The sequence below is a fragment of the Hipposideros armiger genome, unplaced genomic scaffold (genome assembly GCF_001890085.2).
Source record: "Hipposideros armiger isolate ML-2016 unplaced genomic scaffold, ASM189008v1 scaffold_190, whole genome shotgun sequence".
Lineage (NCBI taxonomy): Eukaryota > Metazoa > Chordata > Mammalia > Chiroptera > Hipposideridae > Hipposideros > Hipposideros armiger.
The window spans coordinates 141,266-167,195 of NW_017731540.1; the positions used below are offsets into that span (position 1 = coordinate 141,266).

General features: G+C 36.9%; 1 protein-coding gene across 2 annotated transcripts in view; it reads right to left on the reverse strand.

Moving 5' to 3' along the window:
• Window positions 1-25,930, reverse strand: part of PTH2R (parathyroid hormone 2 receptor) — a 72,447-nt gene that overhangs the window by 15,326 nt on the left and 31,191 nt on the right. For both annotated transcript variants that reach the window (XM_019652941.1, XM_019652940.1), the window contains exons 6-10: window positions 24,112-24,304; window positions 22,490-22,643; window positions 14,545-14,605; window positions 9,087-9,153; window positions 2,525-2,619 (exon numbers count right to left, since the gene is read on the reverse strand). In XM_019652941.1, coding sequence (XP_019508486.1) covers window positions 2,525-2,619; window positions 9,087-9,153; window positions 14,545-14,605; window positions 22,490-22,643; window positions 24,112-24,304 — 570 coding nt within the window. The remainder of the gene's footprint in view (window positions 1-2,524; window positions 2,620-9,086; window positions 9,154-14,544; window positions 14,606-22,489; window positions 22,644-24,111; window positions 24,305-25,930) is intronic.

Genomic DNA, 25,930 nt, shown 5'->3' on the forward strand with positions numbered 1-25,930 from the left:
CTCTCTCTCTCTCTCTCTCTCTCTCTCTCTCCTGAAGATAAAGGTTCAGAAAAGGAAAGTACTCACCCAAAGTTACACAGCCTTAAAATTGGTTCTCTTTAACTATTATACTACATAATAAACATTGGTTGGGTTTATTCCAAAAATAATAAATATGATTTTTGTGTAATATTGAATGGGAAGTCAAATCAGCCAAACATTCAAGTGCTCTTTTCCCTCAAATCTTGCATTTTTCATCTCTCATGTTCCTCCAGTTCTGGCAATCTTTTCTTACTTTGCAAAGGAACTGAGTTGTAATTTAAACAAGAAAAATGTATTCACTCTGTTGTTAAATTTGATCAATTAATTTTCTTTACATCAATTTTGTTTTAAAATACCTGATTGTAAATTACAGTTTTGCAAAATGTCACTTTTGGGGGAAACTGGATGAAGGGTACATGGGATCTCTCTGTATTATTTTTATTACTGCATGTAATTCTACAATTACCTCAAAGTAAAAAGTTGTTTGAAAGCTGGTTGTGTTATTTCAGTTTTTAAGCCACTCTGTTGACAAAGCGATATCACACTCTAAGAAGTCTTTCTCTGTGTATGTGCTTTCTCACCTGAAGAGACTCAGCTCTGAAAGATGGTTTCAGTCTTTCAAAGAGTAACATGCATGGAAATTTGAATGTGTTTAAAAATGGTTTTAAATGCTACCATGTGGAAATGTATATTTTTTCATTGTCTTATTTTAACAAGAATATTTGAATATTTGTAAGTAATAACCAAATGAAATATAAGTTTAAAGGTAAAAAATGAGTGGATGTAAATTTAAATACTCAATTAAGCCTCATAGGAGGAATATCACTGGGACAGAACATGGATTACATTTTCCTAAGTCTCTTTATTTAAAAAGTGGAAGCTATTGAAATTTGGTAATCTAAGGCTTATGAAACTGAATACTTAACTCAACTTCCAAATCTCCGCCAAGCAGGTTCCCACGTTTTTCTCTATAAAAAGAGTCATTTCCCAGCCATTTTTGTCTGTAGCTAAACTTTGGACATTATTAAGAATACTAAATATGTTTTAGCTATGAAAAAAAAGTATCTGGTTGAAAAATACTCTCCCTGACTACTATTAGTCTAGACCACGTTTTAATTAACCACTTCAAATTTAAAAAACTTCTAGGCACCAGATTATTCTGAATAGATGTTTTCAATCCTTGATAAATTATTCTCTTCAATTATTCTGAGAAATAATTCCCCATGAATAAGCTCAAAATATTTTTTAGTCTATGTACTTTTTTTTTTTTAACAATCCACCCTTTGTTCTCTCCAGAGTTTCTCAAATCTCTTGGGCAACTTTTTACTGAAAATACGAGTTCACATCATTCAGAACTATAGACATCAGTAGCTTTTATTCAGAACAAGAGACCTAAGCAGCTTTCAAACACCATTGCACAGTTTCACTTTTTCACAGGAAGAATGAGGCTATTTATATTTTCTATTGTTTTGTCATCCTTTGGCCTTGTCTTCCCCAATGGGATGTGACATGAGACAAGCTATTTTTTAGTATAGCAAAGGTCCTTCACTATAAGCTCGTATGCAAAAATTTATATTATAATACTATCGCCTGCAGCACACTGAAAATAATTGGAGCTGGCAGCTGCTGGTTTGTTCAAACTGTGTGTCCTATTCTAGACTCCCATCTATAGCTGCAGTCTTTTCTGCCCGACAGTAAATGCTGCTTAAATGGTGAGGGGGAATGGTTCAACCAAGAAATTAGAGAACACTGTGAGAGAGAATCAAAATGCTGACTCTGATTTCTTCCTTTCTGTGTCTGTGACAACATTTCAGAACAATCAAAAGTAGAAAGAAATAGTTACCTGTTGGGGGATTATAAAGATCAATCCCCATCCTCCTATCAGATATATGTATCCAGTTGGATAGAGGCCACTATTATCCAGAACATTCAAAATGATCATTGGGAGAAATGGACACATGCTTAAGATAGTCTGATAATGATCATTTCAATTTGTCCATTTCTTCATGAAAGGCCGAATAATGGACCTTGCTCAGTCAGTACAACTGAAAGTTAAAAAGTTATATTTGGTAGGTGCCAATTTGATGGAAAGATTGGAAACAATACAGCAAATCCACTTTCTTGATTTTTTTTCAGTTATGACGTTATTTTAAGAATGCAGATAAAATTGTCTGCCGAGATCATCAACAAGAGATTTCCAGGGCAGGGGAGGAGGGGTGGTGGAGGAAAGGGTCACATAGTTTATAGGAAAATACCAATCTAAGAACAGATTAAAATATGTATGTACTCAGAATTTAAATACATTGGGAAAGTTTGAAGTTATTTATATTTTCCTAATATATTTATATATGTAAACACTTTTCTGGTGAATCATAAATTGAACTAAATGAAAATACACATTCATAAATTTATCTCTTAGAGACATTTCAGATTAATAGATATCTGTTCTTTACATTAAATAGTAACCCAAATACTTCCTGATGGACACATGTCCTGGAATTACCTGTATTGCTTTCTTGTGTCATGCCCAACTGCATTGGTCTCCCAAATTTTAGTAGCCAGAACTCTAACCGTGTTCAGAAACAGGATAAAATTCAGCTGAAAGAGAAGACAATATTACAAAGAATTATTAAGGTTGTCTTCAAGGTGTTTATAAAATTTACATAAATTGAACTTCTTTGTATTTAAAGACTGAAAAATTACTCATTCCATAAGTATGACTAAGGGATTCTTGAGATAAAATATTGGAATGCTAGTGACTCTTGATTTGCTCTCATGAAAACACAAAAAGGTTAAAAGTTTCAACAGCACTGGAAACTAGAAATAGCAGGGGATGATCTGCCATAAACCACAGAGAATTTCCAAACCAAAGTTCAGATCAAGTCCTGTGGCAGACTGGTAGGATAATAGTTATTATGTAAAGGTAACCAACTGTCCATTCTGAAATGAATTCCTAGCTTCCGTCTCTTTTTTAAGGAGCGTTGTTTGGGGGCTGCTGTCTCTCTTACAATGCATGAAAAATATAGGGTAAAGTACATAAGGGTTTTTTGTTTGTTTGTTTGTTTGTTTAAGACAAATAAGAAAAGGCCCTCAGTGTAGGTAATTAAATTGAATTTGAAATATTATAGGTGTGGGCACCACCAGAAACAAGCAAGTTCCGGCTTTTAAAAAAGGAGGGAGGATGTTGGTGGAATAAGCCCTTTTACGTTCAAGGGCCTCAACGATCAGTGAAGAGATTCAAAATGAAGAAAAAAAAAGAGGGCCACCAGGTCTGGGGTCATATGAAAGTGGAAGCCTGACCCCTCGAGACCCTTCATTCAGGGAGATGTCTGCCATCCAGAATGTGCTAGTACTTAGGAGTGATGGAAATGTGGATTGCCAAGAATGGAACTGTGTGAATGCCAGAGCAACAGCCAGAGGAAGAGACCCATCCGGTGCTGCATCCATGGGGATAACTTGTCTTGTACAGTCTCCAATCATCTCCGGAATAGGGGGAACTTGCGTTATTGGGCAATTCATGTGCCCCACTCCCTGATCCAGCTGCTCATGTGTATCAGCCCTTAACTCCCTGCCACCTTCTTGGCCATCCTACCACTGACTGCCCTGTAGGCAACTCTCACCAACTTCCCAGCTTTCTATAAGAACTGGGGGACTGGGTCTTGAGCCCCATACCATGGAGGAAGGACAGAGGCGTGCTGTGAGCTGGTGGAAGTAGAGGAATGTTTGCAGGCCAATCAGAGCTGCCATTTCCTGAGCACTATCTGGGTTAAATGCTCACATGAATATGGAACAGGCATTTTTATTATTTCCATTTATTATACATGAAGCAACTCCAGCTCAAAGAAATTAACCGATTTGACCTAAGCTATCCAGCTCTCAACTGGAATTTGAACCAGGTCTGTGTGAGTCTAACTGTGAATTCGTAACCACTACCTTATACCGTCTCTTAAACAGGATAAAAAGATGTAAAACATGAGAGTTGAGGCTCTCCACTCATCCTCACAATAACACCTGGGTCACAGACACAGAGTGAGAGCGTGATAAGTTGCTCATCTATCGCACGAGTGCTACTTTCTGAATGGTCAAACTTACTTCACGCCCCATTAATTCTTCTCTCCCTAAGGCTCCAGTCCCTGGCAATACAATGCAGCTGGGAGTGAAAATAGTGGGAAGTGACTACTGTATGAGGGACAAAGGGGCAGAGCTGTGGAGGCAATGTCAACTGGGGATTGTCATTTGTCATTCCTTCTTCCTGGAAAGGGAAGAGTTACAGGTGACTGCATACGGGCCAACCTTAAGCTCCATCCATATGAAAATGCACATGACCAAGGAATACGTCCTGAGATCAGTAGGCCATACTAAGTAAGTACTGAAAACTCCCAGAAATTTGACGAAAGAAGATACACACACCCTCAGTACCTCAGTTTAATAACTAACAGGATACACATAAGGACAATGAAGTGGATTATGGAAAGAATTAAGAAAAATTAAGATTGAATAGAACTTGCTGCCTTAAAAGATATGTAAACAAAATATACACATGCACACAAAAATTGATACACACAACAAGAGTTGGACAAAATTCCAAATTATTATTCTGAATAATTTAGGAAAGTATAGGATAAGGGTTAATTAGAAACTACCGATAACCTGCTTTTCTAAGTGCTTTACATAAATTAACCTTAGTCTTCACAACAGCTCTATGAAACATGCATATTATTGTCCCCATTTTACAGATGAGGAATCTGAGTCACAGCTTCCACAAATTACACACAGTCACGCAGCCAGCAACTGGCAGAGCCCTCATGAGACACACGCAGCCTGTACATGCAGTGTGGACTCTTAACCATTGCACTATACTGCCCATAAAATGGAGTTAATAACAGATTGAGATGGAGACAGAAATTTTTTAAAGAGCAGGATGGATCAAGAAAAGTTTGTAAAGAGTCTAAAATAAAACTATGTTTTAAAAATCAATATTAGAAACAGCAAACAGTAGATCTGACAAAGCAGGAAAACAGATGCAGCTATTTTTTAGAAGGCCCTTGAAGAATCTTCCCAAATGGAGGGATAAAGAACAAAGACTTGTGCGATGAGGGATAAGATGCTTATACAGAGGACATGGAACTGGGAGTCATCGTGTAGATGATTTCTCTTTCTGAAGAAAGGACACTGATAAATTGAACAAATCAATAAAGACATAAGAGAGAAAATAATTCTGTGCTAAAGAAACACCTGAGTCTGCAGATGGAAAAGTGACATTATATTATGGGACAAATGGGATGAAACAGGACAAAACTGAGAGGAAGCTCCAGCAATTTCTTTTTTAAGGATGAAGAACTGATCCTAGGAGAAAATCATTTAGAGTTTTTACATGACTCATGTAACCTTGGAAGAAAAATTTTGCTTAAAAGGTCTACTTCAGGTAAATTGCTGATGAGACAAAACAAAGAAATAAAACATAAAGTGAATAAAATGATCTTTCATAAGCATTAAAGCCAGTAACACATAGAATGAATTTCACACAAAATTTGGCTTTAAAATAATACAAATATAAAACAAACATCAGATGAATTGAAAGGAAAAAAAAAAAACCTCAAAATTTCAGCCATGGAACTTCTGGCTGCTCAGGCTAGCTCTGAGATTTTGTTCCTAAGCGTCACCTTTGTCTGGATCTTTCTCCCCTCTCCCTCTGCACTCCTGCCTTCCTAGGTTAGCACATTCTCAGGTTCTGGCTAAACGTCACTTTCTCTCAGGAGCCATTCCTGATGCCCCCAGCCCCACTGTGGCACTTGTCACATTTAAATGTTTGCCTCACCCACTGTGCTTAAGCTGCGTGAGGAGAAATTGAGCAGGGACAAGACCATTTGATCTCATATCTGTGGAAGATGGATGAATGGATGGATGGATAGATGAATGGATGGATGGATGAATGGATGGATGGATGGATCAGACTAACACGGAATGAAGGAAACAGTTAAGACAAATGCCACAGAGTTCCTCTTTTTCTTTTCTTTAGTTGAAAAATTTAAGATCTCACATTTATGCTAGTACCAAACGTCTCCCCATTCCATATTACTGGCATCTTCGAGGCCATCTCATAAGCACTTATGAACAAGTCTGCTCAATTTCCCAATCTGTAGTTTCATTTCTATTCTGTTGCTATAGTCTCTTTTGGTTGACATCAGAATAAGTGTAGGTCCTCATGGCTCCGGGGGCAGTGCCCTGCTCAGTTAGGATTTATCACATGTACCATGTTCACTGGACCTCTTCTAGGCTGTGCTGCCCTGCCTGCGACTTCTTCTGCTCTTCAGACCTAACATCCTGTTCCTTCTAATGATGCTCGGGAAGCCCCAGGACCAAAACAATGCTTCATGCCTTGTGGTCAATTAGGAACTATTCCTCTTATACTTTGATGGTATATACATGAACTTAAAAATCATTCTTACATCAACATCAAGATGTCGCAGGTGAATAATAAAATGTTGTAGTAGGAGACATTTATTAATGTTTTCGAATCACAAGTTCTCTTTAAAATAATTTTAACACACGTGAACCAAACACAGAAAACAACGGTGCTACAATTTTAGATTCTTTGATCCCAAAATTGAGTGGTCCTTTCCAAATTGGTACTGAAGTCTGTGATTATTTCTAAAATTCGATTCTCTTAATATGACTTCTTCCATTTAGAACCTATAAATGCTCATTCTTTACAAACTCCTTTATTCTTTTAAATGTACAATAGTTTGCTTCAGATATTGCTTAGAAATTCTGATCACATTTTATCAATTTTACTCCGAGATATACAAAAATCCAATTAATAGAATCTATGCTCTTATAAGATCCAAAGCCAGAATTTAAATTTTACTTTTAAAATCCTTGGCAAATAATGTTTGTAGCTTTTATGGAGCATATCTATTTATATAAAACCATGCTACATGGAATATAAGACTAAAAAACAAACTTTTTATCTTCAAGATAATATATACAAACACTGTAAATATTGCCATAAAGATGGAAAGATCTTTTTCCATGAATTCAAGAAACAATCTTGACATTTAGGAATGCAAGTGAAAACATGGTCAAAAACTGTGGGTTTTAGTTTTTGTTTTGCCCCACTAGCCGTGTGACCTTTATCTGCGTGGGTTTCAGTTTCCTTCTCTAGAAAAATGAAAAGTTTGCACAAAATGGACACAGAAGTTCTGTAATTATACTTGCTTTGTGCTCTTATTTCACCTCTTCCCTCTTACCAGTTCCCTGGGATGTCTAATTTGTATGCATGTTTTATTTTTTCAACAAGTATTTACTGAGGGACCACTATTTGCGAGGCACTAGGAATACAGAAGTTTAGAAAAAACATGATTTTTGTTCACTTAACCTTGCAACTTAGTGGGCAAGATAGGCATTCAACAATCAGAAGCATTGTACGCGGTCTGACAATTAAGTCTGTGAACTTCGTTGCAGTGATGTTGCTAACCTTTTTTGATATCAGAGGGATTATTCATTATGAATTTGTACCAATTGGACAAACAGTTAACCAAGTTTACTACTTGGAAGTGCTGAAAAGGCTGCATGAAAAAGTTAGACGACCTGAACTTTTCGCCAACAATTCATGGCTCTTGCATCACGACAATGCACCAGCTCACACGGCACTGTCTGTGAGGGAGTTTTTAGCCAGTAAACAAATAACTGTATTGGAACACCCTCCCTATTCAGCTGATCTGGCTCCGAACTACTTCTATCTTTACCCGAAGATAAAGGAAATATTGAAAGGAAGACATTTTGATGACATTCAGGACATCAAGAGTAATAGAACAACAAGCTCTGATGGCCATTCCAGAAAAAGAGTTCCAAAATTGCTTTGAAGGGTGAACTAGGCACTGGCATCAGTGCATAGCTTCCCAAGGGGAGTACTTCAAAGGTGACTGTAGTGATATTTAGCAATGAGGTATGCAGCACTTTTTCTAGGATGAGTTCGCACATTTAGTTGTCAGGCCTCATACACTGTAATGATCTTGAGAAGGAAAAACCTCATTATAATCTGTGGGTTATAATAGGTGACCTAATTTAGATTGGGGGACATCAAGGAAGCCACAAGAAAGAGGCATTTAAAGTGAGGAGTAGGGGTACAGTGCAGAATGAGAGGGGCAGAGTTGGACAGTTCAAGGAACTGAAAGGAGCTGTAAAGGGATGTGGGCATGAGTGACAGCATCTTCTCTGGACTATCTGGGATGTTAGATTTTATTGTAAGTGCAAGAGAGCTCCTTGGGTAGGGACACTGACCCTGAAGTTAGAATCCCAGTTCCATCACTCACTAGCTGTGTGACCTTGGGCTTTTCCTCATGTAGAGTGACTGGGAGGATGAGATAAATCGATGTAAATAAAGCACTAACACAGTGCCCAGCTGTGGCACACACTATGCAGTGCTTGTTATTCTCAGCATCATCGTTCCTCAGTTCAGGACATAGAACAGCTCAGAGGAAGGGGCACCACAGTCAGAGTGCTGAGATGGGGTCCTGGGTACATCTCTTCCCTTACAGAGTTGGTTCTACAGGAAAGGGAATGGTGCTAACCCTGAATTGTAATAACGAAACTAAAAGGTAACACTCAGCAAAGGGAATTGAATGTCTTCTCTGATTTTTGAAATTAAATGGATGTTGTAATATTGGAAAATTATTTAAGAGCTCTTGCTTTGGAGCTATCATAGTTTTAGCTCAAGAAGATGAAAATGGCCTTCTACTAAGTTTTCTTCAAAATTTACTGCATGTACCATCATTTCCAGTTCTTCTTCACCAACGGCAAATCTATCAGAACCTCTCTAATCACCTAACTTGACTGTTTTACTTTGCAAGTTGGAAATCTCATCAAATAAAGTTCTCAGTGTCAGCCAGGAATAAGGGTCTGATCCCCAACCCAGGCTCTCCCACTAGCTACTGCTGTAATGTGAGAGTTCCCTAAAACTTCATAGAGCAAAGTGACAGGCAAACTTTCTCTAGGTTTTAGCAGCAGCTTAATTATGCATCCTTTATTATTATTTTTTTAACTATCTAGGCTTTTAAACTTACCCCAATAGCTCCCAAGATTGGGGCTTGATAAATCCACTTCATGTCTCCAGCACTAAGTTCCCAGCATCTGTGACATGAAAAAGAACTTTCATTAATAAATTGGCAAAGCAACTAGACAGCAAGAATTAAGTAGCATTTTAAGTTTTACCAAAAACTCCAGCCCCAAGCTTTTGATTAAAAAACAAACAGAGGGGCGGCTGGATGGCTCAGTTAATTAGAGCGCATGCTCTTAACAACAAGGTTGCTGGTTCAACTCCCACATGGAATGGTGGGCTGCGCCCCCCCACAACTAGACTGAGAGTGGCAACCGGACTTGGAGCTGGGTTTGCGCCCTCCACAGCTAAGACTGAAGGACAACTTGACTTGCAGCTGATGGGTCTTGGAAAAACACAATGTTCCCCTTCCCCAATTCCCCAACACTGTTCCCTTCCCCAATTCCCCAATAAAAATCTTTAAAAAGAAAAAAAAAAGAAACAGAGTTGATAAAAACTAGTTACACTTGGAACTTTAGTACTGTTAAACGCTTTTTTTTAATTAAACAGTTTTTAAAAAATTAAAGACACATAAAGAAAAGCCTTCAGTTTGTTTTTCCTTAGACAAATCCTAGCATTGATTGTGGCAACAATAAATGGAATCTTATAAAGAAATTTTAGGAATATAATGATAATTTTTAAATTCTAGATGATAAACTTATCAAGAAGTTACTTTTAAATCAATGAACAGTCAGGGTTAATGAGAAGCTATGTCAACTATTCCTTGAAGGCAAAACATTTCCAGTACACATGTAATACTACATATTTTGAAAATTTCATTTTTTTTATACAGGCAGTATACATCCTTATTTCAAAAATCAAACAATAAAAAAGACAGATGTTGAGACATCTCAGTCCTCACCATATCTTTGTCTAACTCTGTCCCTGCCCCCTCCTTGAAGGTAACATCTTTTGTTACTTTATTATATATGCTTCCAGTGTCTCCTCAGACATACACAAACAAATACAAATATTAGAATCTTATTTTCCCCTATGGCACAAAAATGCAATATATATTCTGTTCGGCAATTTGCTCTTTCTTTTTAACAGGATTTTTTTTTTCCCAGATCAGTACAAAGAGCGCTCAGCAGCACAGCATTCCATTAGGGAAAGTGCCACAATTATTAAGTCAACCAGACCCCTACACCAGGGTGCCATTCAGGTCCAACCACCCTGTAAACAGCAAGTCAATGGACTTGAGGTTTGAATAACATGAAAATCAAAGACAAGGAAATTTTATACGTGCACATTATTGAACATCCTCTAGCATTATTTGCATGTATTTATTTTTTACATTATGCAACCAGACAAGAAAGAAAAGAGCATTCCTGAGTTGTACAGAATGCTTGTCACACTATCCTGAAAAGTCTTCCTACTATAAGGAAAGTGGCACAGATGTGTGCATATCAATTGAACATTGATTCACCAGCTACAAGACTCCTGGATTCCATAAATGTTCTTCTCGGTGTTGACATTTGGTAATGTATTCACAACCTTCTTTCTTTGCCTCAATGACATTTCATCGTGGTGTCTGCTAACGCACTGGAATTCAATTACACAATTCCAGCTCTACAAGATACTTGTATTTGGAAGTAGGCCAAAACCAGCCACCTCTAAAAACAGCAAAACTTTGAGTTGGATCGTTTTCAGTGTTCAAGTCTCAAATTTGCCCTTTGATATAAGAGGCAACTGAGATTACAGATTTTTTTTTTATTTAAGAAAATTGTACTAATCCTTGTTTTTCATTAATTCTTAAGTGCCCGCCCTCACTCTATTTGTTAACATGGCCCAGAAACTACCCTTCATTCAGAATTTTTAAAAAGAAATGTTCACACTGTAGGAAATGCAGGAATGAATGTTAGTAAAAAGGAGGTTCTGAATGGGGAGCATGAGGCACAGGGGTCTGACTAGAGGGCGGGACTTCCTGCAGCCAGGACTGGAAACAGGAGATACACGGTTCTTCCAGAGGGATCCAGGAAATTGCATTGACCGAGTAGTGCACTATCCCCACCACTCACAACCTGATCAGAGGAGAGGCCGTGGAGAAGCCCTGAGGGTCCTGCAGACTGCCTAGGAATTACAGAGGGGATCTTTTCTGGGTCCTATCCATGGCAGGCCCCACCCTTCCTTCTGGCATCTCTTAGCTCCTTTGAATGAGCAGGGAGAAGATAATACGGTGTCTTACAAGATGTTTCTGCTTTTGTAATTAAATAGACAGAGAAACAAAAATACTCACTTTTTAAACTCATTTGTCCAATTTACACTACTCCACTGTCTTATCCTATAGTCAAATTATACTTTCCATAGAATTTTGGAACTGAGAGAGACTTCCTTTGTATACTCAACAGAGTTTAGAGTAGCTGCTAAAACTGGGTCTGATCTGCTTATCTCGAAAGAGCCATGATGCAGAGAAAACAAGAGTTCTAGTTTTGAAAGCCCAGGTCAAAAAAAGATGAACCTCAGGTGTAAGTGACGTGAGCAGGGACTCCATCCATCCTTCCGAGGTGCTCCAAGTCTGCTCTCTCCACCTAAACTTGGTGATATGGCACTACACATAGGCTAGATTATGCTCAAAGAAAACAAGCGCTGGCTGAGTGGCTCAGTTGGTTAAGAGCTCGCTCAAGAGTGTGAGCTCTGAGCAACAGGGTCGCTGGTTCAGTTCATGGCCCAAGCTGAGCTGCCACTGAACTGCCAACAGGTGGCAGGATGGCTCAGCTAAAAAACAAAAAAACAAAAAAAAACACAAGAACTCTCTATCTATAGACAAGTTGAATTTCATGGGAAATCTAATAGACAATTTTGAAATCATGGCCTATATGCAATAATACAGTTTTATTTTATATGCAAAATAAATATAAAATGATGCCTCAGCCCAATTATTGCTCAGGCCAAGGGACTGTAAAATTCAAGATTTTATTCTGAGTAAAGTAGAAATAAATATTTTGCACAGAGGAATCACATGATCTAACCTATTTATTTTTTTTACATTAATTCAACTGTTTCAGAGCAACTATCAGTTGTATTTTTCAAAATATTATTTGCCTAATGGATTCTTTGCCTCAAAATAATAAACTTGTGTTTATTTTTTTCAGTGAAAAGACTTATGAGTATTAATGGTTTATGATTTAGCTCATTATTTTTAAGAATGCAAGATAACTAAGAAAATTAATTATCTAATTTAATGTAATATGCATTATGAATATATTTGCTTTCTTTTTATGCTCAAGGCCTAAAAGATCTGTTGAATGGGTGAATGAGTCAGAATTGCTCTCAGCTGGCTGTATGGACTTTGAAGATGTAAACTGATGTGTCTGGGTCTCATTTTATTTGTCATTCAAATGAGGGGATTGGACCAAAAAATGCCTCCAGTCCTACCTTCTCTAAAATTATGAATCTAAGTTATATGGTTACATTTCTCAGGGTAAAATTATTTAGCATTATTTAGTACCCCTTTACTGACTCAACCTTTCCCCGCTCCTCCAAGAAATCAAACCAGCATTTGCTGCAAGTTTTCTTTGAGATTTCCAATATCATTGTGTAAACATAGCAATAATGACAGCAATGTAGAAAACATTAACCTTCAATTGCTAACAAAGCCAAATGGCAGGAAGAGGTAAAGGCAGGTAAAAATGCAGATAATGAGTTCCAGAACTGAGGGAAGCTGGGGAATGGGGGGTTTTGAAGCAAGTAGTAGGAAGGCTGCATCTAAAAATAATGATCTGTAGAGTTCAGATTTTCAGGAACACTGGCAGTTTCCTTACAGAGTTCATATGCTCACATAGTGAGGCATTTTTTTTCACTGTGTAGCAGACAAAATGATGTCTGAAGAAAATACCTAGTAATGCAAAACAAACATGTAGGCTCAAATTAAAGACAGGGTCCCAGGACCTAACAAAAAGGAATTGCTACCATGAAATGTACAGTCTGTGGATATTAAATTGCATCCTGTTAATATAAAAGAATGGTCAACATAACTGCAGTTGAGTGAACGCAGTCTCTCTTAAAATAACTTTTTCATGGAACATAAGTATATTAGTCTGCTCAGGCTGCCTAACAATAATACCACAGACTGGATGGCTGAAACCACAGACATTTATTTGCTCACAATCTAGAGGCTGGAAGTCCAAGATCACGGTGTCTTCATGCTCTGTTTCCGGTAACGCCTCTCTTCCTGCCATCTTGCTGTGTGCTCTGTACTTTGTGATCACACAGAAAGACAGGAAGCTCTCTGGTGTCCCATCTTATAAGGACTCTAATCCTATCATATCAGAGCCCCACCCTTATGACCTCATCCAACCTTAATTACCTCCTTAAGGACCCTATTTCCAAATACAATCACACTGGGGGTTACAGCTTCCATAAATGATTTTTAGGAAGACACAATTCGGTCAATAGCAATAAGTTTGACCGTGAGAGCAAACAGCAGGCACCTGAATGTTTTTCTATTTTCTTGAACTCACCATTACTAAAAATAGAAATAATCAGAAAGAAATGAATGTTTCAATATCCATTAATCCCGCAGTTCCTAAAGAGAAACATAGACAACTGGTGGGGAGCTAGTGATTTACTAGGATGGATTCTACTTCCAATGTACATTTGTTTTACTGTTTAAAAATATTTAAATCTGCTATAGAAGACAAGAAAACAAATGGGATGGATGAAACCCATAGTTTTCATTAAATATAGATAAGTAGTAAGTAGAGTACATGTCTGTTAAACATAGGTACTAAATATATATGAGGCAACTGGGCACTAAATATTCACGATACACCAAATATATGAGACATGAAATATCCCTGATACACAAGAAGTGCTTAATATTCTTGACATCTTACTTCAGCCACCGGCTGGTGAAACTCATGCCAACCTTTGCCCAAGGAACTCAGATAAAACCCAGGGCTTTGCAGCAGGCTGACACTCTACAGCTGTGGCCAGGCGTACTTGCCCTGCATCTCTCTGGGACACCAAGTGTGTGTTACAGGCCTGAGGCCCCTTTTATCTGTGGGGCTCCTTGCTGCAATCTTGTCTTGGGTGCTCATAACCACGCCATCAGTGGTGAAAGCTGATATGGCAGATAGAGCAAGAGAGGAGATATGAATGTTGCCCATCCCAGGACTCAGGTAGTATGGTCCTTCCTCCTACGTGTGTTACCTTACCCATCTCTTTCCCCTGCTTCTCACCATATGTTTCAATTGATTTCATAAGACATGGAATTCAAACATCCTAATCTGGTCTGTGAGTCTTTCTGTACCATGACCTCTGGGATGGATAGTTAGCTGGTAATGTATCAGAGGCCACCATTACATCCCGGTAATTTTCCACATGACATCTGTAAAGGGCAATGTCATCAAGTGTCAATTCCAAGCAGGAAGCCTGCGTCTCGAGAAAACCTGAGGCTCTCGCTTTACCTCTTCTTTTTCACTCACCTTGCATCAGCCAGAGTTGCCCGTGCCACGGCCCAGGCTGCAACAAATGCTGCTGGGAACCCTGCAATCAGAAAAGGATTCAGAGACCATATTTAAGATTAAGGGATTTTTTTCTTATATTCACCACACATAAAAATATACTATTAAAAGCTGAGAGAAAAACAGGCATGAGAAAGGTTAATATGTGAACATAAGTCCTAATTTTCATCTTGTCCATTTGAGAAATGAGCCAGTACATTGATGTTATTTGTACCCAAGTCTGAAGATGAAGGTTGGCCCAATTTTCATTTGAAGGATGTAGGGTCAAGCCATGCTGGGAGTGGCCCGAACTTCCTGGGACCAGAAGCAGGCAATGGTTGGTGCATGCAACTGTCACTCACACCGTGCTGACAGCCACATGGTTTCAAGGAAGAGAAAAGCAGTAGGAGGGACTCATGAGGTGCTGTTGTTTTAAAAAAATTAGAAGATTTTCTGGGATTGCATATAGGTGCAGCCACCATGGAAAACAGTTTGGAGGGTCCCACAAAAATTAAAAATACAACTTTCTTATGACACAGCAATTCCACTTCTGGGTATTTATCTGAAGAAATCCAAAATACTACTTCAAAAAGATATATGCACCCCTATGTTCAATGTGGTGCTATTTACAATAACGAAGATAAGGAAGCGACCTAAGTGTTCATCAATAGATGATTAGAGAAAGAAGATGTGGTACATACAAGTATATAAAATGGAATATTACCCTGCCATAAAAAAGAATGAGTTCTTGCCATTTGCCACAACATGGATGGATATTATGCTAACTGAAATAAGTCAGATAAAGACAAATACCATATAATGTCACTTATATGTGAAATCTAAAGAACAAAACAAACAAAAAACCAGAAACAGACTCATAGATACAGAGAACAAACTGATGGTTACCAAACAGGAGGGAGATTGGGGGGCTGGGTGAAAAACGTGAAGGGAGCAAAGTACAAATTGGTAGTCACACAATAGTCACAGGGATGTAAAATACAGCACAGGAAATATAGTCAATGATGTTGTAATGATGTAACTATGTATAGTGCCAGGTGGGTACCAGACTAATCAGGGGATCACTTCATAAATTATATAAATGCCTAACCACTACATTGTACACTTAAAACTAGTATAAAATAATATTAAATGTGAACTGTAATTGAAAAATAAAAAATTAGAAGATCTTCACTCCAAAAGTAGAAGGCTTAGAGAGGCTATTCTGCAAGTTACAAAATCAGGAAGTTTTGATCAGGTTAAACCTCTTTTTGTTCATATTGGCTCAAGATAGAAGCATTTGCATGCATTAATAGTTTGGCGAGGGTGGCCGCTATGTTAGCTTGATGATTTGAGCATGAGATATTTGTCCTTCATAAGTGATAAACACTTGTGAGCTTACAATGTCAAGTCTATGATACTGAGTTTCCCTGAGTCCTTTGCCCCTAGGAAAGATTGACTGTTCAGTTCACACTAGAGCTGATTAAACTCTGACATTAAAAAAGAAATCTCAAACCATAACTTTTATGGAACATTACAATAGAGAACCGAAGGATTTAATGGATAATTTTCATTATGTAACCTTTATGAAAAGAGAGACCATGATGAAAACACTACAAAAGCTAGGAAGCACCTTACAAAGGGAGAGAAAACATTTTAATCTTATTTAGAACATTTTTTCTTAAACACAATATTAAATTCTTTACTTTTTAAAAACATTTGTAATTTTTCAGATATTCTTTCTTAGCAAAAAAGTGAACAAAGAAATAGATTCAGATGAAAAGGCTTTCATGGAAAAAAGAAAATAAGATGACACCCTACGAGAAAGAATTTCTTTGGTATCCTCAATGATTATCTAGTTGAATTTAACCTCAACCTGCCTGTGAGGCTATTTAATTTTATGATTCTCTACCCCAATTTTATTTATTATTTGTTTGTTACTCCTATTCTTTAAAAATCTGCTTGAATTCTATGTTCTAGAAAACTGTTTTTGTCAAACTAGATCTACAGAATTTGGGTTATTTATTAGGTTCAGCTCACATAGTCTATGTATCTATCTATCTATCCAACCACACAACCAGTCAACAATTACTAAGTGCCTATTTATGTGTCAAGGATTGTTCTAGTCTCAGAATATAAAACAGTAAACAGATAATATCCTTGTTATCCTGAAACTTATATTCTGGTGTAGAAGGCAAAATTAATTACACAATTTCCAAATGACAGCATGTAATGGAGAAAGCATGACCTCTTCTGATAGCATGCTTCAAAAAGACCTTACATGGGGGGCTGGCCGAGTGGCTCAGTTGGTTAAGAGTTTGCTTAAGAGTACCAGCTCTGAGCAACAGCATTGCTGGTTCAATTCCCACATGGGCCAGTGAGCTTCACCTGAGCTGCGCCCAAGCTGAGCTGCTGCTGAGTTGCCAACAGGTGGCAGGATGACTCAGCTGGTGAGAGCACATGCTCCTAATGACAAGATTGCCTGTCTGATGGTGGGCTATGCCCACGCCTGGCTGGGACTGAACTCAGCACCTTGAGCTGAGCTGCTGCCCGGATGGCTCAGTGGATAGAGCGTGTGCTCTTAACAGCAAGGTTGCTGGTTCGACTCCCACATGAAAAAAAAAAAAAAGGCCTTACATGGATCCTTTTGCCGTTCTGCTGCCTTAGCTATCTTTATCAAGTGTCTGTCTGCCTTTGATCAAAATTTCCCCATTTTCTCATTTGCAGGTCTTTATCTCCTGCGTCCTTTACAATCTCCTGATCAGGCAATTTTTTGAATGATGTTTTATATGCATTGGTTAGTGGTGCTTGAGTTGGAATTATATTTTAGATGATAATTATAACAAATATATCAGGTACCATGTCTTAATGAAACTACTTTTCTCATCATCTTGAAAGACCCTCATTCACAAGGCTAGAGTACAGACAACCAACCAAGGAGGACTAAAGAACAGGAACCACTTTAGGGCATTAAGATTTTTTTGATCACCAATCTTAGCATCACATTATTACATAACTGAGAACACATAAATATAGAAAAAATGTTTGACATTCAGATGTCATCTTAAATTTAAATTTAATGTAAATTTGGATGTTATTCAATATATGCATTTACCATGAGAGCTGAGCTATTTTCATAACATGTCAGTAAAAATAAATGACTCTGGGAGAGAGGCAATCTCTGCGCTAAGAATAAGTAGACTTGGGCTCTGGTGTGGCTTCATTACGACAGTCCTGTAAAATTAAAGTTGGACTATTAGTTCCAACCTTCAACATGTTTTAGTAATTAAACCCTTTCTTCAAATAAAAATTTATGCCGCATCCCACTGCATAAAACAGAGATGGTTTGAAGCCAAAGAGAGGGAATAGGTTCTCCTTGTCTCGATCGGTATAGTTTTCTCTCGTTTGGGACACTTCAGAGGCTTCACAGAGCCCTACCTCAGCCTTACCTTCCCCCTGTTGTGCTACTGGAGTAAAGTCAGAGCTTGATGAGAAAGGGTAGAGTTGCTGACCCATCATGACACTGGGTTCCTAGATTTGCTACAGACGTACAATGTCTTACTAACCAGAAACCTTGACGCCCCTGAGAATCAAGTCGATACTGACTGCTCAGACATGAAACTCTAGGCTGTGCCTCCAGCTCCCTTGTGACTCACTGAAGAATGCTGGACATCATCACCTGCTAATTCATTCTTTAAGGAACCTAGAAGTCGCCTCTCTATGTAATTTTGGCAGAATTGTTCTCAACTCTTACAGGACTCTATGCCAATACTGAATAAACACATCTCTCTGTCAGGAAAAAGGCAAAGCCTTTGAAAGTCTTTCATTGTTACAAAGAAGAGAGTCTATTTATGAAACTGTAAAGCTGCTACCCTCTCCTGAGATGGAATTACTACCAGAACCAAAAGAAATCTTTAAAAAATGTATCTAATTCATAGCCCACAAAATGCTCTAGAAGACTAGAGTCAGGTACTATTTAAAAGGACTGTCTGCAACAGAAGAGCTACATTGGAAAAGAAAATATGTTTACTGAATTAAATATTGCCAGTGGGCAGAAACAGTAGAAAACCAAATTGGTGGAAAGGAGGTGGAATTTTGAAACCAGGTAAACCCACAGAGATAAATCTACATAATTGTTATAAGTATGAATCTAAAGTGGACTATAATTTATTTTCTTTTAAAGAGGTAATAATCTATGTAATTTTAAATGATTAAGAGTAAAACTCCAAATTATGTCTTAAAAATCTGGAAAAAGTGATAAGCAGAGAGAATCAAGTTCCTTACCTTTCATAAAGTACAGTCAAAATATAGATATTTTATTGACTCTAATGGTTAAATATAATTTTAACTTTAAGGTAACCTTTGGTAGAATTAATAGTGTAATTAAAAATCATAGGGGAAGGGAGAGATAGTTTTTCTAGATTTTTAAATTATGCTTGAAGCAAACAATATAGATTTTTAATTGTGCAAAGGTGTTATATTGACTATCATAAATAACTGTATGAAAAGATTTTATAAATTAAATATTTTGAATATAATACACATGATCAGAACAGTCTAACAAAAAAAATAATAACCTTAAGGGTCACAATGAATGCATCTTGTGTGTGGGGACTCTACAGGTATCTCTGTATTTCAGTTAATTTACTTATAAATGGTTGATCAAAAATGTTTACTGGATTGAGATCATTTTACACTGAGATAATAAAAGTGGAACTATAGTACCTTCCGCTGATTATTTTCAGAGAATACAGAACATGAAAATATTCCACGTGAAAGCTTGGTAACAGGGACATGACTACATGGCATGGCCAGAATAGGTGCTTTTATATGATAATATGTACATTCGGCCATCTCATCTGACAGCTGAAAATTAAAAATGGCTGCTGACATAGAGGCAAATTACATTCAATAAGAGTAAAGAAACAAGATTGACACCTTTTAAATATAGAACAAAATATATATTTTGTTAATGTGTAGTTGAAAGAACAAAATGGAACCAAGAATAAAGTGTCTTATTTATGAGAAAATTGAGACAGGGATAGGAAAATTTAAGAATGCAATCAGCTGGAAAAAAAACAAACATATATTAGAAATTGCTTTTATTCTCTATACACCTTGTTTTGTAATAAAGATGTGTAAAAACAGTCATTTTAAATATTTGCCTTCAATTTACTAAAGTTCTGATATAACATCCTTTCTGATATTTCCTCCCCTTCCGATTTATTGTTAAAAATCAGCAAAATCGATACAAGTAATGTAACTCCACACATCACTACAACATGAGTAATAAAGTTCAGAGTATTTACCCAGCTGAAGAGAGCCAAAAGTTACAATAATTGGGTCCAAATGAGTAACAAAGGAATCCAGGCAAGCTCTCTTCTCTAGTGAAGCCAATAAATTATATCATTGGAAGAAAGTATGAAACTAGATTCACCATAAATTATTCCAGCAAAGGATCCTGGCAAAGCAGCTGTAATGTTTTTGATCATTATTTTTCTTATAGGAATTTGGAAAAATGAGAAAGAAATAAAAATATTTTAAAATCAGACTCTCAGTGTTGAGATCAGGGAAAAGGTCAATTAATCAAACAGACTTAGATATTTACTTCATTAAATAATAGCTGTGTTTTAGTAGCAGAGAGATATTCTTCAAAGAATATTACTATTCTTTTAATTATATATTCCTAGACTATAGCATTGTCTATTTTAAAAAATGGAATTTGAAAGAGAGAGTGTAAGAATATAGACCAAATATAGAACCATAATGCTATAAAAATTGGTTATTAGTATATTAGATTGTAGTTAATTGAGTGAGCATAATATTGCATGCAAAATGCTTTTGCAAGGTGAACTTTCATGTAACTCTTACTTGCTTTCATGTATTTTCTTAAACCATTTGATAAAATGATTTCAAGTAATGATGCTTATCTACTGTAGTTGTCATTCCTACACCAAAATTTTTGTGGACAAATTAATAAAAGTTGTAAAAAAAAAGGGGGGGGAGGGTAAGAAGCTCATACATGCATAGAAACTCACTGGACTTTTTTTTATTCTCCTTTTCATAGAAAGATTTGAAAGCTAGTTTCCTGGGTTTCACTGAGACAAACTCCTGGCTTTAACGAGGGATGGACTGACTGATCTATCCCAAATACAAGTTGATGGGGAAATTAGCCATCAAACCAAAAAGTAAACAGAGGAAAAAAATGTATTACAAGCATGGCTAATGGCGTAGAAATCCAAAAAATAAAATGTAACTCAGACATATGTCTACATTTGTTGTTGAATTTTCTATCAACACTTTTACCAACTTCTAGTAATTATGTGGGTACAAAGATATAATTTTGACTTAAAGGCAAGCTACCAAAAACTATCAAGGAAATTTTCAAAGTACCCCCAAAAAATTGAAATGTATCTTTTTTATTTTTAATAACTGCTAATTGAAGATATGGAAGAGCCTTAAAAAACAGACAAGCTGCCTTCAGAAATAAAACTTTATTCGTGACAATCATCATTTCATAACAAATGAAATGTTACAGTAAATTGACCCTTTGTCTTCTTAAAGGTTATTAATTAACTAACAGGAAATTCAATATTCCTTACTTCACATTTTTCTAATGTTAAAACGGTATTAAGGTAAAGCAGTCAAAGGAATATTTTTATTTTGAAGGGGGGGAACCCTTCATATTCAATCTTGGGCCACTTAATTTTTTCCTATGCTGAGCACTTCATAATTTGGATATTAAAATAGCAATTGACACCCACAATTGTTAATCTCAAGACTTCTTAATTTTAACTACATATGAGCTTTAATTTTTCTTAAATTTTAACAAACAACATCCTTTTTTCCACATCCAGTTGAGTTAATGTCTAGTCCAGTAATCCCTCTGGTGCTAGCGAGGCATTTGAGAACGCAAACCAAATATCCTTTTTTAAATTATTTTTATTACTTACCCCATAAGTAATTTTGAATTATTTCCCTCCAAAAGACATAGTAAATTTATGTGATTAATTTGTAATTTATATTGTTAAATGCAGACAGGGTGGTCTTATAAATTCCTTTCTGGCATTCTCATCATAAAACCTAGAAATACCAATCAAGATACGTCATTATAGCTTAGAAATTCAAAAATCAAAAATTTTAGGATGGGGCTGGTTGAGTGGCTCAGTTGGTTAAGAGCACAAGCTCTGAGCAACAGGGCCGCTGGTTTGATTCCCACATGGGCCAGTGAGCTGCGCCCGAGCTGAGCTGCTGCTGAGCTGCCAACAGGTGGCAGAATGGCTCAGCTTGTGAGAGCACATGCTCCTAACAACAAGGTTGCCGGTTAGACTCCTGCATGGGATGGTGGGCTACGCCACCCTCCCCACCCAAACTAAGATTTGAACATGGCACCTTAAGCTGAGCGGCCGCGAGCTGCCTTTGGGCGGCTGAATGGCGACTGGACTCGGAGCTGAGCTAGCTGCGCCCTCCACAACTAAGCTTAAAGGACAATAACTTGGCTGTTCCACTTCCCCAATTCCCCAGCACTGTTCCTCTTTCCCAATTTCCCAATAAAATCTTTTAAAAAAAAATTTTAGGATGCAATTATTGCTAAATCAGACACTGACATAAGACATGAGCAGGGCAGTTCTAAACGTGTATGGATAAAAATCGGCTCTCTTACATTTCTGCCAAAGAATCCCCTCAAGAATTTGGCCTAAAAACACCAGCCATAAGTTAAATGTGCAAAGTTTGTTACCACTGGGAGGATTATAGACTTGATCTTAATTTTCCTCAATGAACAATGAAAGAGAAAGAAGAGGAGTAAAGATGGGGAGGGGTTATTTCAGGAAAATGGCTGAAAGAATGTTAATGATAGGTATGACAGAAAGCCCTGAAATCCATAATACAGTTGTGGGTTTTTTTTAAAAAGGAGATATAAATGTCTTACCCCAGCCTATCAAGGTGAAGCCCCAGAGGTATTTGGTGTCAGAAAAGAAAGCCACAAAGATTAGACTATGCAGGTAGAGACCTTCCACCAAGATCCAATAGTAGTTTGTAGCCAAGAAGTAAATAAACATCACAACAGCAATCTTGCACCCAATCTGTTACAAATAAACAGGAATTGCATCATATCAGAACTCCTAATTGTACTGGATGCCAACATGAGATCACTAAAAACCAATTCTTCAGTTTCTTTTTCATAATCTAATGTCTCCTGTACGTAGGAAGGCCAAGACTGTTGAAAGAGACCAGAACAAAATTGCTTTACCATAGCATTTTTAAGACTATAGGTTTGATTCTATTTTTAAATTAAGATTTTTTTTTCTTTTAGAGGTTGCAAAAAAGTCACTTTTCCTTAATTTTTCCTCTTTATAAAACTTATGCGTGATCATTAGAGAAAATTAGGAAAGTAGAGAAAAGCACAAAGAAGAAAATATTATCCATCGTTCTACCATAAATTTATTTTATTCTGGTCTTTTTTATGCCCCAAAAGTTAATGGCTTAAAACAATAAATATTTAATACATCTTATGAATCTATGGATTAGCTAGATCCAGGGTCGGCAAACTGCAGCTCGCGAGCCACATGCAGCTCTTTGGGTACGTTCCATCTCAAAAGTTTGCCGACCCCTGGAAGAGCCAATACTGTCACTCACAACAATTAAAAAATTATTCGAGAGCCATAAATATATTTTTACATAATCACCATTATGTGAATAATATCCTTGAAAATTTTTATAAATGAAACTGATAGTTTTATTTTCATTTTCAATTTTACTTCAGAGCCACAGTTCGTGAGCCGCAGTTTGCTGAACCCTGGCGGCTCTTCCGTCTCAAAAGTTTGCCGACCCCTGAGCTAGATGATTCTGCTGATCTGGGCCAGACTCAGCTAATCTTGGACAGCCCCCTCATAAAGGTCTACCCTCAATGGGATCACTATCACCTCCACTTCATTCTATTGTGTAAAACAAGTCACGAAGTCAGTCCAGAATCAGAATCAGCAGGGAATACAAAGTTACAAGCTAAGGGCAGAGGTACAGATAGGGTGTTAATTTGCACCAACATGACAATTAATCTACTACACTGAATTTCCAGATATAGTGCTTTAATGATCTAATTAACTGAAGTATATTGGGTCATTCTATTTACTAAATAACACCAGGACCTTTAGTGCAGAATCGAGTACCATGGAATTTTATCTTGAAACAAGTTTTTGAGTCTACAAAAAAGGAACTAAATGTCATGGGCTTTTCAATCCCAAACTACTGGTTTTAAAAATAGGATTTTTACTTTTGCAAGTGGTGACAGCTGCTATGGGCTCTACATCAAAGGCCATTCCAATCATGTCCTTTTGAAGTTTCCATTGCAGAATGTTCTTGAGACAAGAGTCTAAGCACTTTTAATAATCTAAGATGATGAGTGATTAGGCATGAGAGTTGGTCATCTATTTTAGTTAGTTCAGAGATAAGCTAAGCCAAAACAAGTTAACATATATTTAGTGGACTGTAAAATTTCACTTATTTGGAATGTGATACCAATCAGTCATCAGAGAAAATGGTGAAAACACTTACATATTGTGATCTGTCCATCGAAGGCACCTTTTCTATGAAATTTTGTAGGTCGTCCTGCATTATCAGTGACTGCAGCTCCTTTATCCCGAGGTGAGCATGGACCACTCTGTCCTTGACAAAGATGCTTGCGGCTCTCAGTATGAAAGATACAAATAAGTGCAGGTGGATATAGTTCCTAGTGCAATGTAATCGTCTATGGAGAGAAAAGTATTCAGTATATAGATTTGGATAAAATTAGAAATGGGGAAAGACAATACTTGAATGACCCCAAGCTCCTCCCCAAAAAAGAGAAAAAAAAAAGTAAACCTGAACAAACACAGAAATCCATTATTATATATTTCCAATAGAAACAACTGGGGTCAAAAACTAAAAGGTAGCTTTTTGGAAATTAATTTCAAATGTATCCTTATCTGCTACCATGTTCATTCAGGTTTTGCAGTATTAAATGTTATACTACATTATACTATAGCATTATATTATACTGAATATTAACGTAATACATGGTTAATGGAGAACCACCTTGAACAGAGGTAAACATTATTAGAACTGGAATTTTCTCATTTTTAATTCATTCTCTATAAGAAAAAGATATTTTGATAGCATTATATAATTTTATTTTCTAGGGGTGTTGGAGCATAAACAAGCTTACTTTAACATAAAAAGGTTTGGAATTATAAAAGGATCATAGACACAAAGTAACATACTTAGTCGTAGATATGGTACTACTAATTTCCAGTATACAAAGCTAACTCCAAAAAAGAGGTTTGTTTTTCAAGTTTGATGGAAGAAAGCACTAGGAAAGGAGTTGTATAATCTGGTCAAAAGGCCCAGCGCTATCATTGCCTGGTTGTGAAAAAGCACATCTTTCGAGTACAATGAACACACCTAATATTACTTCTCTTCCAGAAAAGACAAAGTACCCACGTGTAAGGGAGCAAGAAAATTTTTAATCCAGTAATATATTTTTATATTTCATAATATAGGAGGGGAAGGTCAAATGACAATGTGGATATAGTTTAGGCATTTTGGAACTGTTACATTGTTGATATGTCAGGGACATGTGCTTATGTCCCTTGTGCCCAGATGGTCCCCTAGAATTGACTCTTCATTGGCAGTATCTTCATTGGTGATCGATATTTGGCCAGACAGGTTACCAAGTGTGTATGGCAATTATTTACTGTAAATAGTGCCATCAACATATATAAGTAGACTCAACACTATTTACTACCTTAATAAAAGAGAATTTTGTTTTGAGAAACAGGAGAGTTTCTAAAATTTCTGTATAACATTTTGCTGTATGGCATAGTAATTATATAGGAAAGAATTGTATAGAAAGAATTCACTGTTAAATACTGTGATGAACTATGATGCAAATTGAAGAATTATTAGTCATTTGTCTCCTCCTGAATTTTATTTTTCTCATCAATATTTGTCTATTATTTTGAACACCCACAGCTAAGCTTGATGTAATGGAATGGATAATAGTCCGAAGATGAAATGTTCTGTTTCCAGCTGGACCACTTATCTAACCTGTGACCTCAGACACTGAGCTTAGTTTATTGGTCTCTAAAATGGAATAATATCTGCCAAGCCAACTTCTCAAGGCTATTGTGAGAAATCCTTTATAACCTCATAATTGTGATTGTGTTACCTTTCTCCTTAAAAACTTCATTGGCTCCCTGTTATCTACTTTTTTTTTTAAGATTTTTATTGGGGAATTAGGGGATGAGAACAGCACTGGGGAATTGGGGGAAGGGGAACAGACAAGTTGCTGTCCTTTTGTTCTTCAGTCTAGTTGTGGAGGACATTGCTTCACTGG